The sequence below is a fragment of the Meleagris gallopavo genome, chromosome 1 (genome assembly GCF_905368555.1).
Source record: "Meleagris gallopavo chromosome 1, MGAL_WU_HG_1.1, whole genome shotgun sequence".
NCBI lineage: Eukaryota > Metazoa > Chordata > Aves > Galliformes > Phasianidae > Meleagris > Meleagris gallopavo.
Genome location: NC_139404.1, coordinates 21375912 through 21393747, shown reverse-complemented (window position 1 = coordinate 21393747; position 17836 = coordinate 21375912). Strand labels below are relative to the sequence as shown.

Below are 17836 nucleotides of genomic sequence, written 5' to 3'. Positions count from 1 at the left end.
CTTTTGAAAGACTTCCAATCTAAACCATCTAATCTTGTTTAAACCACCTTAAAACAAGGACTTTAGGAGCCCAATCATACAGAAACTCCTGAAAACACCATTCCTACATATATTTTACATTTTTGCCTGGTTTTTCAGAAGACTGTGAAGTCCTTATTTTAATTACATTTTCATTATTTCTATGCACTCACCTGTGTAATCGGTAGGGTAGGGGAGGAACAGAGTTCACATTAATTTTCAACTCTGCACTAATTCTTTTCTATATAATGTTCTTTAGTATTGTAATATATATATATATATATATATATTAATTACTAATTACAATTATTTCTACAAATCGTATTTGGAAAGAGAATTAAATACGCGTTCCGACCCAACAAACTCTAAGCATTCATTTGAAGCAAGGCTACTGACAGCAAAGTTTTCAGTATCTTATGGACTAGAAACTGAAAGTCAAATACAAAACACCTCAGTATTTGAAAAAGATTTTATTAAACATTTTAATAGTTACAACATTCACCAGCACAGAAGTCTCATTTTTCTGGCAGGGATCTCTGACATCAGATGCAGTGAAAAGACTTCGTTACAAAAAACATACACTATCAATTACTGCTGTCAGTTGGTAACAAAAATAAAATAAAATAACAAAAATATCTCCTTCCAATACTTTCATGCATTATATACAAGAAAAGCTACAAAAGATTGTCTTCAGTTTAAATCTTAACTTCTGAAGTCATTTGGATCCTGCCAGTGCCTCAGGTTTAATAATACACCTTTAATAGCACAATATTTTTGCTTATGCAGTTGTTCACAGATTCAGGTACTGTTTCATGAACCAGTACTGCTCTTTAGTAAATGGCCAGCTCCATTCTGAAGTTCAGATTTTCCTTTAAAGGAAATATGCACTAATCACCTTTAGTAGTAGTTCCCCTTACACACTGATCAATAAAGTGCATATTCTCTGGGGTTATGGCACATAAATTCACTACAATCTTTTAGAATATCTGAAAATTATCAGAAGACATTTGGTGAAATTTTAAATTGACAAACTGCATAATTACTAACAAGCTCTGAAAAAAATTAAAAAAGAAAGTGTCATCTATTATTAAAATAATTATCTGCTTACAAGTACTGTATCTTGCTTCTGAACTCCTTTAAAAACAGCTGTTGTAAATATTATGAGATTTTTCTCTGATGGGAAGCACTTGATTTGACAGGGATTTCTACATTAATTATCAGTGGAGAAACATGTCCTGAATTTCTCCTACGTACTTCTGAATGCAAAATAAAACCATCAAGTAATTTCTCCAGCAGTACTTTCAAGCCATGATATCACTAGATTAGTTTGGTATCTCTAAATTTAGTCAAACAATCTGATTATGTAAGATAGAAAAGGCAGATCTTGGCAGTTTAATCTGACAGTAAATTTAACCTAGATATGAGAGCCTTTGAAAACACAAACCCAGGTAATAAACTCTGGTCGCCAACTTTAAAAATCTTTATGGTTTACTGAATTTTAATATTCATTTTATAATTTTAAACTCTTACTTTCGTGACCTGACTTCAATTTTAGTGATAAGCATCACACAGTCAGATTTGTAACACCATCAAAATACTTGCAGAAAATAGTCTCAAAATTTACTGTAGAGCTTCTTCTCTCTATCTCTACCAACATCATTTATTTTAATACAGAAATGAACAAAGCAGCATAATTCTGATTGTACTTTCTGAGGAAAATCATCAGTTTATAACCTCATCGCTGCCTTTTTGAAGGATAGCTGGGTATTAGATTTCTTCCATCACCCTGAGCTGAGCAGCCTCCAGTGAAGCTTAGCCTCTTCCAGTTGCAGTCAGATCACTGCATGTAGAAATGTAGAAAATACATTGAAACATTATTTCCATTCACCTTAACAGAAACGAAAATGCCACATATACAGTCTGAACTGATAAGAATGGAACATGGATTTTTTTTTATGTAGTCTCTGATATATAAAAAATAATTGGATTCTTACTGGATTACTTCCTGTTAGTATCACATTTCTATACAACGTCTTCAGCAACTGTAGTGTCAAAAATTTGGTAATAAACTTGATGTTTCATTCCATCTGCAATATTATAGGACTTGATGAAGCATTCCAGCCATGGCAAGTCATCTACAAATCAAAACCAAATTATAATTTAAAGCTCATTTCTAATTTTTATAGGAGAAAATTACAACTAGAGCAAGTTCTTAACTATGATACTTAAGCATATAAAATATTTAAAGAGAAGAAAAATTAATTACTCATTTGAAATTAAAATTCATAACTAGCATTCCAGTTTGTATCTCAAAATTTCACGCATCACCGGAAATGCATCACCAGTGACAAGCAGCCTCCCAGAGCACCTCCACCTTGAAAGCTCTTGATAACACTACTTCTACGGTACTATAGCATTTATAAAGACTTTCTAAAACAAAATCTCAGTGATACTAAGACTAATGAAACAGGTCCCAAAGGGAATCCTCTACACCCTTTACAAAAGGACCACTTTTTAAAAAAAAAAAAAGACTTTGGTGTGGTTGCCATTGATACTCTTTGTGGGAGCATACTTCTGAGGTTGAAGCTGTGGCAGAGACATACAGATACCTTGCATGGATGTGGTCTGGACACAGCTACTTTCTGTCACAACAAAACTACTACATAAAAACCCATCTGGATCTAGACTGAAGTTTTCTGCTTAATTTCTAAGAGGGTTTCCTGCAGCAAGGGATGATCTAAATTAGAATGTGCACATGCAAACACAGAATCTCACTCAGTGCACATGCCAGGCACTCAATTCTCTTACAGTCTTCCCTAACGTGCTGTGACACTCAGCACAGGGGTGTTCTGGTTCACTTCCATATGAACTGTAATGACAAGTTAGTGTCTACCTTTACATGACTGTATTCACACATCACTGCATTCCACGTGAGAATTTACTGAATCATTACTTTTTTTTCTCAACAGGGACTTCTACCATTAGAGAAACGTATCAAAACAAATTGATTAGAACTCTCCTTATAGAAACCAGCATTTCTCATCTCTGATTTTTACTCAAGCATAAGTTGAATTCTAAAACTTTGTATACATAATAGCAGACCAAAAGATCCTTTCCATTTTCATCTCCCTCTAAAAAACAGCAAGCTGACCTAATTTTCTTCCTGGAGGAGAAAGTGTATTCATGGTCATCTCCATCTTTTGCTGAAGAAAACTATTAGTTAAGATTTCAGAGGCAGGAATTTGGAAAAACTTTTCCTGGAAGAGAACAGAAGAGAGTGAGGTGTTGGAAGAAGGGTATGAACTCATTAACAAGAACTTTGACTGCTTGTCCCTTTAAAGAAGTAAAAATCATCCAAATAGTTAGTGAAATAGAAAAAAATAATACTTCTACAGTCAAGATACAGGAAAAAACTATGGCAAAGGGCTGATACTGCCAGATGCATTTCTGCATGGAAGAGTAAAGTAAATAATGGAATGAGGAGATGTTAGATAAACCTTTTCTTTAGATATTATTTAGAGTAACATCACTGACAAAACTCCAATTTTATAATTTCCATGCTTGTTACCTAATTTTGTATCCCTCAGGGCTAATCACTTTAGAGTTTCACAAAGTGAACTTAAATTTTTTATGGCAATTTATCATATTTTAAAAATATAAAAATACTCAATAATCTACCATTTGTGAAATTTTTGTATGAGACGCTTAAGTTACTGTAAGTCAGCAGATAATCCAGCGACAAAACTGACACAGGTAACTACTTTTTCTCCTCCTTGAGTTCTTCTGACTATACAACTTTACAATGTTTTCTTACAAAACTCAAATAATGAGAAAAAGAACTGAAAACAACATTCCAATAAAAGCGTGACTGGAAGGTAGTGTAAAGCTGTACTTCAAAGTAGCCCAGCTTCTTCTGAGGCGATGCTGAAGGACCGAAGTTTAGGCTAGGAAGGCACAGCCTGCCCTTGAAGTTACCACCAGCAGAGATGCTAGCAGCTGTTATTTCAGAAGAAACTTGTTTCTTTTTCCTGCAGCTGAGCTGTAAACAGTATCTGATGAGACTCTTGGCTACTGTAAACTATAGATTTCTGGCATTCTAAATGCAGAGACAGTTTAAAATCTTTTCCCCCACCTCCCTTCTGCATTTTAGTTTCTCCATATAAAAGGAAAATGAACGGTAGAAAGATGACAAGCACTTTTCACTAGATACATGTACAAAACACTGTGTTTTAAGAAAGACAAATCAACTGCACAAAGAATGAGAAAATGTCTCATTATATTATATATATTATGTATATTATATATTGTATATTATGTATTATATATTATATAAGCTGAGGTTCTGTTTAGAAATGAGAAGAATGTAGCAAACAAGAATCAGTAAGCAAGAAATTTATTCATCCCCATTATAATTACAGAATAGAAGCATTGTATGGCAATGACTCATGCCAGAGTACTCATAGAAGATTTGGGGCAACAGAGAGGAACTCAGAACAAAAGTGAGAATGTTCAGAACTTAAAAAACTCTGATACGGAAGAAAAAACCCACCTCTGATACTGATAAAAAACTTTTAGATGGAAGAAGATTAAATTAACTGTGTTTTACAGCATTTAGTATTCAGGCAAAGTATGTATTCTTCAATGTCTCAGTGGTCTTAAGGTGTTTCAGAGGAGATTGGAAGTGGATTAATTCTAACATAAGCAAAGTAATGGTATTAAAGTGCTTCTGGAATCAAAGATATATTTGCATGACTATAGCTATAACCTAGTATCAGAGAAAGAAAGGTCTCTTCTAGTTCATGGTCTTACGAAACAATCGGGAATTACTCAATGGACAACTTAGATTCTATCTGGAGTTGGAAAAAAAAAAAAGTAATGACATTTTGAACTGATAAATTACTTGCATAAATCCTGAAATTCATTCAAGCAGCATTCAGGCTGCAATAAAAGCAAAATTTAGGCACAGAAAAGTATAAAAGTCTGTGGAGATACAAAATTATCAACAAGCTTCAGCTTTGTCTTTATGCTTTGATATTCTATACATTTTATTGAAAAATAACTAGATCTGCATCCTAAGCATCTTCACTGATAGCAGCATCAATAACACTATAACACTTGCAATGGACACCATAAAATGCTGCAGGTAACATAGAATGAATACTTCTATACATACATTTGCTATTTTAGTAACAAATGAAATTCAAATCCACATAATCCATATAGCTTACTTTTACCTAGGGTTACTTACATAATCAAAAAGATATGCATTTAGTGCTCCTGTTCCATCAAGCAGTGTGAACTTCATAACGAAAACGTATTGGAGTGGTTCAATACCTAAAACTGAAGGAAAAGATGGATCTGCTTTATACAGTGAATATGTAAGATAAATCATAACTCACGCAGGCAATACCTCTCTTTCAGTAGTAACTTACTTTGAATATTCTAATTAAATCATAAATTGATAGGCCAAAAAAATAAAGGCTCTCAATGTCAAAGAGTGGTTTGTATTTTGAGAGTACATTGCAACTTGCCTAGAAACACTTTAACAGGTGAGACTGTAAAAATACAGGAAGATTTTAAGATTATCTTATCCTAGTAATAGAACAGCTAACCTTAGCTTAGATGTTAGATTCTACCTTTTGGTAAGATCCTCCTACTCCTCTTACCCATACAAGATGAAAGTCTTCAGTCAGTGATAACCAAGGCATTATGTACACACACTTAAGAATCAAGGCACAAAACTGTTTCAGGACAGTATCATGTCAGCTGACCTTGTGCTATTTCAGTTGGTTCCCACGATGGTTCCCGTTTTTCTGCTAGGGAACTTAGATTCTTGATACTCTTTGGAGTTGAACACTTCTTACATCTAGCATTTAAAACAAGAATAGTGAGACTAACCAAGCACTGCAACATTTATACCAGAATATACATTCTGCACAGAAAGAAATAATTCAGATTTCCTTAATCAGTGGCAGCTTAAACTTTCTGCTATTTTGAACAACTATTCTACTGGAAACAAGAGACTTAGGCCATATCAAAACCCTTAATGCTGCTTTTCAATCATTCCTGAGTAGAAATAAACTTGGTCTGTACATTTTACGTAGCTAAGCATAAATTCGTATATCACCACTTGTCATTTAGCAATGCAGACAACATCTTATTTTACGGAAGATGGAATGAATCTGAACTAGTGGCAGGCTCTAAAAGCACAACAGGGTTAGAAGAGAAATTTGTCTTTACCTATGTTCAAACATATTAAATACAAGCTTCTACAAAAGTAAAAAAGGTTTCTACAAAAGTAATACCTCCTATGTTATTATGTTGGCCTACAATGTTGGAGGTGCATGTTGGTGGTATGGCAGTAGAGGCTGAACCTTCCCACCAGTATTCTGTTACATTTTGTTGCCGTGTGGCAGATGACAGCAGAAAGGCAGTCTGACACAACAGCATCTGACAAAGAACCATGTATGAAGTGAAGGTGTCACTGAATTCCTCCAAGCAGAAAAAATTGCACCCACTGACCTTCACTGATGTTTGCTTAAAGTTCTATGGGGACCAAACAACATGTGTGAGCACAGTGAAGGGTGGGTGGTGACTTTCAGTGGTGGCAACAGTGTGTCACCTTTGCTGGTGCAGATTTTTATGAGTGTGGCATGCAGGCTCTTGTTGACTGCTGGCAAAAATGGTGGTGACTATGTTGAGAAGTAGTGTCTTGTAGCTGAGAAATTCAGGTTTCAAATTGTGTTATCGTTCTCTTTGTATCTGTTGTCATTTTCAAGTAAACAGGAGGTACTACTTTCAGAGAGACCTACATATTGCTGAGTTTTCTGAACTATATGCTGCTGCACAGTACTGGGAAAACATACTAGCTAGCACTCACTGAAAAGGAATACAGTATTAAAAGTTATGGCACAGATACCAGACCTAGATTTGTGTATCACATTCCACATTCTCTGTGAACTGTGGAATTTCAGACACCTGAAGGTACTTGAAGCTTTCCCTGTAGAGATCAGCATCTATAAATTGACAACTTATTTTACACTATTGTGAATCTCAATAAATAGCTATGGCAAAGAAAGCTTTCCCAACACTGGGAATTTAAAAGAGAGTAAGACTTAAGACTGAACTAATCCTCTGGAGCCTCTATTTTTATCTATGTGGAAAAAAAGCCCACAGCTTACTGTTTCAAAGCAACATATGTGTTTATGTTTTGATTTTTGTCTACCATGAAAGACCAAAAAAATGCTATTTGTCTGTCTAGAAAATGGAAGATTTGGACATTCCGCAGTCAGTACAGACTCATGCACATGTTTCAGTCTCTGAAATTACTGCCCTAACCATGGACTGCAGGCAACACTGAAGCTGGGGTGCTGTGCACTTAAAGATATAAGACTTACAGTGTGATTGAGCAAGATAAAATCCAAATGCAATTTAGCCAAAAGGAGGCTTTGATATTTGCTTTGCATCAAAGACTTCTTAGATAAGTTATCCCTTGAGCACTACAGTTTGAATTACTGATCTCTATTACTCCAATTCTCATCAATAAATACTTTTAACCTACCCATAATATTTTATGTTTCCTTGTAAAAGAAAAGGAGCTGAAAGATCTAATAATTCAAGATTATCTTCCTTGGATTTCACAGGAATAACGCATTTAAATCTTCTTGTAAGCTTCCAGATTTCTTTTAAGGTTCCACCTATTAAAAATGGAAAAATGTTTTCTTAAACTGTAATCAAAAGTAAATAGAAGAACTTGAATTTCTTGGGTGATTAGATGTTCATTTGAGGACAACTGATGTTTATCACTAAGTATAATCAAGACTTTATGACAAGTAATTATGGCCCTGGGTTGTAAAATATTTATGGTATATATCTCTTACTTGTATTGATGAGGTAATTATAGATGAAATAAGTAAAGGTGCATTATTACTACTGATGTAAAATGCTCAATATTATGGAGTCTCCAAAATGCATTTCTCATTACAAAAAAAATAAGAAAAACACACAGATATTTGAAATTGCTTCCGAAAAGGTTTTCCAAGTCCAGTGACACAGTTCATACCTTTCATATACAGCTGAACTCTCATCCCAGAGATTAATACATAAAATTCAGAGTAGTTTTAACTATGGCATTGCTAAGAGGCCTCCAGAGTTGTTTTTTTTTTAATATAAAGCTGCATCAACTCAGACTCACAAGAGACGAGTATAAAAGAGAATCAAGCAGGGGTTAGCAGCGATTGGAATCACATTGATTTCAAGTAGAAATATTAAGAATATGCAAGGAACATTACACTAGTTGTTGTTAACTGAAACATTTCGTTCTTCAGTTCAACTAATCTACAGCACTAGTTATTGATTTTCCTCATTCCCTTTGGAAGCCCACTTAAAAATTTTGTCCTTTATCCTTTTCCTCAGTTGCAGACAAATAAGTGCCAAGCTCGAGGTGAGAAGTTCTTGATAAAGATTATGGGAAGGAATAGAGTCTTGTATTGAACAAGAGCAATTTGCTTGTGTTTAACAAACACAAATAACCTTGATTATATCTGCCCTGAAAGTGATGTAATGTATTTGCCCTTTGAGCATGGTCAGTATCCAGAAAAGTGTCAAGAAGATTTCTAGGGAGACTTCAAAATCTTAACCTCCAAAAACTTAAAATAACACGTGGCATGGGAAAAGTTCATAATCAGTGTGTTGGGAAAAAAAAGAGTCCAAACACTCATTATGCTCCAACATGAAGTACTTAAATTTACAGACAAAGATATTTGGCTGCTGGCATTTTAATATCTGAAAAAGACTTACTATGTTATATCGTTCTTTTATTTTGTTTTCATAAAGATTATGTCGTATTACACAGAAAAAAAAAAAGCCCTTTTTGTACACATCAGACACAATCGTGCTATCAGAACCAGTCAAACATAAAACAGCAGGAAATAAAAGTAGGTTTGTCCTAAACCCTATGCAAAGGATCCCCTGATTCAGATTTACTTATTCACCTCTATATTTGGGCACAACTGAGGACTTTGTTCTGGAATCAGAATGGTACTATATGCATACATTTTTACTGCTCTTCTTCTACTCAAAACATTCCTTATTTGTACTGCTAAATTGCTTTGTCTAAAGATCAGTAGGTATTTCTCTTCCCTGAGGCAAACCTGATTTAAAAACAAACAAAACAAAACCAGAACTACAAAAACATGCTATAAGATGTCTTATTTGTCTGAAACAACACTGACATCCAGAGGCTGACAAAGTTAATTGTAGGCTTGTAGGCCTTCCAAACCTTTTCCTTGCAGCAGAAGTCTTTCAAGCCTTTTCCATATCAAGACTAAAAAAAAAAACAACCTTTAGACAACCCAAATCTGAACTGCAAATCAGTAAGCACATATGGAAAATAACATATTACATTTTAATTTGGGGAATTGCTTGAAACAGACAGAAGTACCTTACCAACCAGTATGAACATTCATTACTTTTTCCTGTGTGTACACTACAGTAACAAATTTCCAGCTTAGCTCTCTGTTATAAAATGCCTTAATGATCATTGATACTTATACTGAATACAACTTTAGCATGTCTTAACTTTGTTTAGTTATTTGTAAACTCAGAGTGGGCACTGTCATAAAAAGTGATATATTTACAATTTCATCTTACCTTCTATCATAAGCAAGGTATTTTCAGGACGTTGAAGCATTTCATAATGCTTTACAAAATGAATAGTTATTTTCCTTTGGTTCTCATCTCCTGTAGTCCACATTACAGACTCATACCAGGACATACTCTGTAATTCTGGGTTTGGGGCAGTAGCTTCACAGCCTTGCAAAATGGAATCAAAAGCATCTCCATTTGGAACTTCTTGCCTAAAACCATTTCCAAAATTAGTAAGTAAATGCTAACAACAATCTAGCAAAAAGGAATGCAGACTTCTAAATAAATGGTACAGTGTAGTCACAAAACTTAAAAGTACATAAAGGAATAGTAGTTTTGTTTTTATATCAGTTAAGACATTTAGAGTTATATAGCAAATTATATAAAGATAATTCATTTCCATTTTAACAAAGTAACATAAGCTTACTTATGAGCAGAGGCAGCATGGCAGCAATGTTCACACATATGCAAAGCCATGGAAAAACAAATGACAAATTTAAGAGATTTCAGTTGGGCTATTAAAAAAAAAAACAACAAAAAATAAAAAAACACAGAAAATTGCATTTCACTGTAGTATAACTGAATGACCACTTAAGCTTATATAACATTTAGTTATATGAACATCCATGTTCCAGCGTATTTTACTTTGTGTAGCTTAGAGAAAAATGAAAAACTGCAGTTTAACTTCACATATGCACTGTAAATGGAAAATCTGCAACTCCATGTAACAGTTTCTTTCCTATCAGGTTAAGATGCATCATTCGTATATTTTGTTTCACCCACAGAGAAATAAGACAAGAAATTCAAAAATTACCACTATTGCCAAAAACAGGCAAAGAGACAGCAGCTGGCATAGAGAGAAAAAAAAGAAAATACTTTAGAATGTTTTCCCCTCAGACCTGCCTGAGCTGTCTTAACCGTGGCACGGACAATGACAGAAAAAGTAAAAGTTTGGGCTATTTCATAAAACATTGAAGGAAAGTAGATAGCAAATTTCAGAGTAGAGTCAAAAAGAAAATAACGACAACTCCTGAAATTTATGTTGATGATTTCTCTTTCAAATCCAAGAGCATCTGCTTTCATCACTGAGGAGAATAATTCTTGTGTGTAAAACCCAAGCTTTGATATTCTTCTGCTATAACTGCAAAACGAGCATACAAAAAGTCTTTTTTTTTTTTTTAATTTAACTTTTATTATATGAAAACAGTGCTGTTCACATGAACTCTTTCAATCTCTGTTTCTGGATTACTATTTTAAATGGGAAAACAATGGACCTAATATAATAGGTCATTATCCCTGATATACCCATTGAACCGTCCTCGTTTCTATGGTTTGTAGATTTCCTGCACAGGCAGGAATGGAATGAAATTATTTTTTGAACTAAATGAAACGCAGGAGTCATAATCTCTTTAGTGCAGATATACAAATGTAACCAGTTCAATTTTTATAAGTAACAGAGAAAAGCAAATGTTACTCCTAGCTACAAAAAAAAAAAAAAAAAAAAAAAAAAAAGAAAGGCAAGAAGGACTCACTGAACTAAATGTTTGTCAATATGTCAATCTCACCTCAGACTCTGGTAAGGTGACTCAGCAGCTAAATCTGGAAAACATTTCCAGTCACGTGAAGGACAACAAAATAATTAGAGGTAGTCAGAATGGGTTTACCAAGGAGAAGTCATGCTTCATCAACATGACAGGCTACTACAATGAAATGACCAGTCTAGTAGATGAAGGGAAAACGGCAGATATTGCCCACCCGGACTTCAGTAAGGCTTTTAATACTATCACTCATAAAGATCCTCACAAACAAGTCACTGATGAATGGGCTGGATGGGTAGACAGCAAGGTTATTGAGAACTGGCTGAACAGCTAGGCCCAGAGGATGGTGATCAGTGGTGTAAAGGGTGTAAAATCTATCTAGAGGCTAGAAATTGGCAAAGTATGCCAGGGGTCAATATGGAGCACAGTCCTGTTAACATCTTCATTAATGATCTAGATGATGGGGTAGAGTGCAGCTTTAGCAAATTTGCTGATGACTCAGAAGAGTGGCAGATAAATCAGTTGTGCTGTCATCCAAAAGGACCTTAACAGGCTGGAAAAATTGTCTAACAGGAACCTCATGAAATTCAAGAAGTGCTGCACTTTCTCTGAAAATAACTCCATACACAATACATTCTGGGGTCCAGCCAGCTGGAAAGCAGCTCTGCAGAGAAGGACCTGGGGGTCCTGACTGAACATCAACTTGAACATGAGTCAGCAGTGTGCCCTTGCCACAAAGAAGGCTAACGGTATGCTGGTTTGCTGTAAATTATCACTTGCAGGTTAAGGGATGTGATCTTTCCCCTCTACTCTGCACTGATGAAGTCACACCTGGAGTTCTCTGTCCACTTCTCAACTCTCCAGTACAGGAGAGACATGGAGATACTGAAGAGAACCCAACAAAGGGCCAAAAAAAAAAAAAAAAAAAAAGGGACTGAAGTATTTCTCCTATAAGGAAAGACTACGAGAGCTGAAGATGTTTATCCTGGAGAAGGTTAATGGGACATCTCATCGACATATATGAATATTCAGAAAGTTGTAAAGAGGACAGAATCAGGCTCTTTTCAGTTGTGCCCAATGACAGGACAAAGGGTAATGAGCATGAATTGAAACATAGGAGATTCTGTCTGAACATCAGGAAACACTTTATTGTGCAGGTAACTGAGAAATTGAACAGGCTGCCTAGAAAGATTGTGGAATATCCTTCCTTGGATATGCTCAAAAGACACATGCTCATAATCTGTGTGGCCTTGGTTAAGCAAGGGGCTTGGACCAGATGACTTCAAGAAGTCCTTTCCCATTTCAACTATTCTGTGATTCTGTGAACATTTTGGTATTTAGAGGGAAGACTTCAGTACAAGTCTGAAAAACAAAAATACACCTCTCTCAAGGACTTTATGAAGAGTTGTATGCATCTTACTCATAAAATGTTAAAGGTTCAAACTCTCACTGAATTTCGTTTAGTCAAGCTCCTGCTTAATATGCTAAGTATGCAAAAACAGACAAAGAACTTCTCCGCCCCAGCACAATGTGTAAGAGAAAGGAGAGAGCAGCTCAAATTGTAATTTCTTACCTGGCCTGTTAGCTTAACATATTCTTGAATATTTTCACCTAATGCATACAGCTGAGAAAAGAGAAATCAAATTTCTAGAATATAATTGCAAGTAGTCCAATTATTGCAGCAGGATGGTAGTACGAATAAGAAATATGCTAACTGAAGTCTTGCAAAACTTTCTGGTTTGAAATCTGTCCTAATTCTGTGGCAAAGAGAAGGCAGTAATTTGTAGAAGTGGGAATTCAAATGGAGAATGTGACAAGTAAAGAATACATAAAAAGTCAAGGAAAACTGTAAGTACACAGTTAATAATGAACAAACAAACTCCTGTCAATTTTATAGGCTTATACAGAGTTGGCAATTATATCCAAAAAAGTGACAGAAATGGTAGAGAGATAGTAATTATTTTCTATTAATACTTGGTAATAAAGATCAGGTACTTGTGTACTGTGAAGACAATGAAGCACTTTTCACATTAGCAACCAAGATAATGCAATAACATCTGACAAGGAGAAATAGTTAAAGCAGCAAACATACTACTTTGCACCCAGAGCACTATGAGAAAGCTAGCAGGAGCATTTTGTTGTCTCAGCAATGTGCATCTAATAAAACCCAATTATACAAAAAATTTCAAATGGACAGGAGAATGCTAAAACGCCATCACCTAAAGAAGAAAATAATTTACACCAGTAGCTATAAAACTGTTTTCTTAGGGCTTATGCAAAGCTAAGCCAGGCAAAAAAGTGATTCAGGATTCAGATGATCAAGAATAGTGCTATAAAGAATATTATTCAATATTTTAATCAAAATTGGGCTACGTTAAGCAAACTTTCCCTCATTATTAGCAGAAACTTCTAGGTAAGACTATTTAAGAAAGCATTATTTGTCACAATGAGAAACCACATCACCTGATAAAATGGATAAGTGAACTGATTCAAGTTAGAAAAAAGACCAAAAAGCTGAAGTGAATGGTATTGTTCTTATTTTTCTGGACCAGAACAAGATATCTTCTCTGGAAGATTCACTTTAGTCAAAGATATTTTATTAATTAACGTGGACCATAGTTTGGAGAGTATCACATCTTTTTGCATATCCTATTTTAAAACTACATGACAGAAACAAGTACTTAATGCAGTGTTAGTAAGGGAAAAACTTCACTGTCAAATTTGAAAATTAAGAAAAATTGTTTTGAAAGCACTCAAAGGATTCTGCAAATGCACATCACCTGATGATTTCCAATTTTCTTATTACCAGTAAGTTTCAAATCTCTGCTTGAAATGAAATACATTTAAACGCAGCTTGTTTTACACAAAAAGAGAATTGAAATACACTGAAAATACAGACAACCTAAAACATATACAACAATTTCTAAATTACTTTTATTACCTAGAACACTTACAAAGTATTGCATTTGGAACAATGAAGTTTAACAGACTGATAAAGCTTCTGGGGTTTAAAAGATCTCAGCTTTGCTTTAATTCGAAACTGTTGAGGAGCTCTGCTGTTCAGAACAGTTTTCAGTGTTGTGTTACTCATATCCTGATGATCTGTCAATACTGCAAAATAACAAAAAAACCCCATATATACCTATTAAATAACATAATATTTGGAACATGGAGAATCATCAGCACGGGTAAACATACTGCCCTACTTCCCTGCTTTTTCTCCTCAGCGGCAGCCTCAGTTTTATTAATACAACATGCTACTTCAGCCGTTAAATAAAATCATAATAAGCTGTGGTGTACTTCAGGGTGTAGAAATTCAACATATAGAAAGAACCAAATTTAAACAGAATATATAAATATGCTTTATTCCTTCATAAATAAAAACAATTCATAAACTTGTAAGATTCCAATTTTATAATTGTTCTTACTGTAGTAAGTAATGGACATTACTTCAACATTTGAGCTCAAGAAATATTTTTTTTCTAGTAAAAATAAAGTTTACTTTGACAACAAACTGTTTCCTACCTGTAGCAGATAATTGCTGACATCTCTGTAACGGTGATTCAAGATCTGAAATCAAGAAGGAATTATTTTCCTTCTTTACGTCTTTATCGTGTAGACACACAAAACCAGCTAAACAGACAGGTGTGCACACAAAACAAAAAGCTGAGCAAAGGAGAATGAAAATCCTAATAACATATGGAAATAATATATAAAAGCAAAGCATGCAAGAGACAAATATTAGATGTTAAGAGCTATTCTGTTTGGGGAGAAGTTAGTGCACATATTAAATAGCAACACCCATGAAAATAAACACTTTCAGACTGTATACAGTGAATAGCTGCTAATAGTAATCGTACTTATACCTCTGCAATCTTTCTGGACAAAAAATATAGATATTAATGGGAAAAAAAAAAAAAAAAAAGATTGCCCAGTCCCTTCTTTGAACAGCCTATATTACACATATACAGAGCAGCAAATCTATGCAAAAATCTCTAAATATTTTACTGATGGCTAAGTAATGTAGGATTTTAAAAGCCAGCAACAAAGGCATAGACTATATTCTAGCTTTAGGGTTTAACTGTTTAGTTATTTTTAAGATTAAAATACCATTTAAAAAGTAAGAATGAGTTTGGAGAACTGTCCCTGTGCAATTAATCTTCCATGGTGTTGCACCTTGAAACTCTGCCCCTACCATAACTTTTCCATCCAATGGCTTTAGAAAGGATTCTCAGCTGCTAGCAACTGTTTAGTGGTGCTTTCAGCATCTGTCTTTGAGGAATCCTCCCTTAGAGTAAGGAAGTCATGACACTCCACTTTATGACCTTTATATAGTACATTTAAGGACACTGTTTGTGTTTAATAATTCACTCACTCCCTCTCGGGAAAGTATTTCTTGTTATATGCGAAATGCTTCTGCTGCGAGATGGATACAGTGACGTCAACGTCCGGTTTAATAATCCAAAAGAATTCCCTAAAGTTTTGTCAAACTAACATCACACACTTATTTGGACCATATGTATATCTCGACTATATTATTCTTATATATATATGTATATATATTAAAGGAGAAAGAGCAAGTGAGTTTTTAATTGCTTTTACCTGCATTGTTGTCAAAAGCATCACCTAATTCCGATGAAGACATGTTTTCCATATTCTGACTGTCTGTCAGTTCCACACATTCTAAGAACCTAAAAATAAAGGGCAACACATTTTCAGTCTAGTGAAGACTTTCAAATACAGACAGACATATAAATTACACATAAATGAAACCTGTGATTTATCAACACACAAGTAAAATGCTCAGACAAATTCTTCAACAGAGACAAAAAACTCAACTGAATCAGAAGCTGCAGGAAGAATGTGTATTAATGATGCAGGCAACAGCTTCCTTTCCAAAGCACTCCTGGAATTTCAAACACAATACAGTGCCAAAAGAAATCTGTACTACTGGAAACAGAATTCCCAATAAACAGAGATGTCAGTTACTTACCTTTTCTTCATGTATAAATTCAGCTCAATAAAGCACTTATAAGCACATGCTCAAAATATCCTCAAATCATTTGGATGATCATCTTCTAAAAATTATGTCGCTATGAAACAGTGTATTATTGTGCCCTGGATTTATCATTATAGCACTATAAGATAAAATCTTAATCTTCCATTTGAAAAATTAGCTTTCACTTACTTACCCTCCCAAATACCTGTTCTTCATCTTAACAGTGCTAAAGTCGTATTCTGTTCCAGAGTTCCCAGTTCTTACACCCATTTATAATTCTGAACTGCATAGTTATAACTGTTGTCCAGAATCATCTAGGAAAAAATATATAGAACTTACGTTTTCAGTTCCTCAACATCTGGGTTGTTTTCTGGTAAGATTCCTATTCCTCGACCATAACAAGTGCCACCATGAAGATGAAATTCTATATGTGATGATATATCTTCATTTTTAGCACTTGCCTGTTTTGTATGGATACTGTAAATTCTCAGAAAACTTCCGATCTTAAAGAGAAAACAAAGATTTGATAACACAAAGTTAGCTACTTAATTTGAAAATTCATAAAGCTCTCTCTGTTTTTACAGAATCACAGAATACCTGAGGTTGATAGGGATTTCTGGATGTTGTTTGGACCAAACTCATTGCTCAAAGCAGAGTTAACTCGAGTAGGTCACTCGAGGCCTTATCCAGCTGGACTTTGAATATTTTCAAACATGGAAACTCCACAAGCTCTCAGGGTGACCTGTGTATTTTGCTTTATCAGACAACATTAACGGCAGCAAAGGCTGCATTCAGAACCAGTGTTCTTACAAAATCTGATCCTCAAACAGGAAGACAGACCAAGGAAGCCAATGTATTCCTTTTCTAAGGGCACAATTTGTCTTCTATATTCACTGTTCAGCCTTCCAGCGACTGATGTGCCATTATCTTCCCAGGTATGATGAACACTCAGCAATTTACCTCATGTCCATCATCATGCATGGCATGCTGTTTAGGTATACATACACATCCGGTTATACACATTTATCAACCATCTCTCACTTTTATGCTACAGGTAACATTTCTCAGTGTCAGAAAAAAAGGATGTGTGTTAGAAATTCAGTGATTCTGACACTATCCCAGATTCGCTCAGCTTTACTCCTCAGGCCCATAGAGCATACGCTTCCTGCTTTGCTTAGTCATTTTGTGTTCTCTCTGAAAGCTGTGTCAAGTTACACAAAGGGACTTTATGCTACCTTACACAAACTATTCAGAAAGAAATTAAGGAGTGGTGATCACTGAATATAACTTTACAACTTTGCTTTTACTTCAAAATTTCACTCCTTTTATCTCTCGCACAACCATCCCCTCTCCAAAAATCCCCAACCCAGTGTTCTAGAGGTTTATCCAGAGATAATAGAGAGACTGAATTATATTGTTAATTTACCCTTGATGTAGTATAAAGGCCTTTGAAACAAATTTACTGGCACCCAAATAACTTTTTTAAAACATAATCAAAGATTCAGCTGATAGATGGCAAGTTATATTCAATAACCTGGATTTACCTTTGCTTTAAGTATCTTTTAAATAGCACTATATAAATGATAAATTATTTTAAATTGACTTCCATTAGCATTAATATTACAGCAGCCAGTCT

General features: G+C 34.7%; 1 protein-coding gene across 4 annotated transcripts in view; it reads right to left on the bottom strand.

Annotated features, from left to right (window-relative positions):
- Window positions 1-473: 473 nt before the first annotated feature.
- POT1 (protection of telomeres 1) overlaps window positions 474-17836 on the bottom strand; it is a 63681-nt gene continuing 46318 nt past the window's right edge. For 2 of the 4 annotated variants that reach the window (XM_085218374.1, XM_085218397.1), the window contains 10 exons: window positions 16540-16703; window positions 15804-15892; window positions 14727-14834; window positions 14156-14312; window positions 9670-9875; window positions 7580-7715; window positions 5790-5884; window positions 5267-5358; window positions 3170-3275; window positions 474-2153 (listed from right to left, as the gene is read on the bottom strand). In XM_085218374.1, coding sequence (XP_085074500.1) covers window positions 2041-2153; window positions 3170-3275; window positions 5267-5358; window positions 5790-5884; window positions 7580-7715; window positions 9670-9875; window positions 14156-14312; window positions 14727-14834; window positions 15804-15892; window positions 16540-16703 — 1266 coding nt within the window. In that variant the 3' untranslated portion in view covers window positions 474-2040. The remainder of the gene's footprint in view (window positions 2154-3169; window positions 3276-5266; window positions 5359-5789; window positions 5885-7579; window positions 7716-9669; window positions 9876-14155; window positions 14313-14726; window positions 14835-15803; window positions 15893-16539; window positions 16704-17836) is intronic. The other 2 variants (XM_085218383.1, XM_010706251.4) reach the window with 2 other exon arrangements.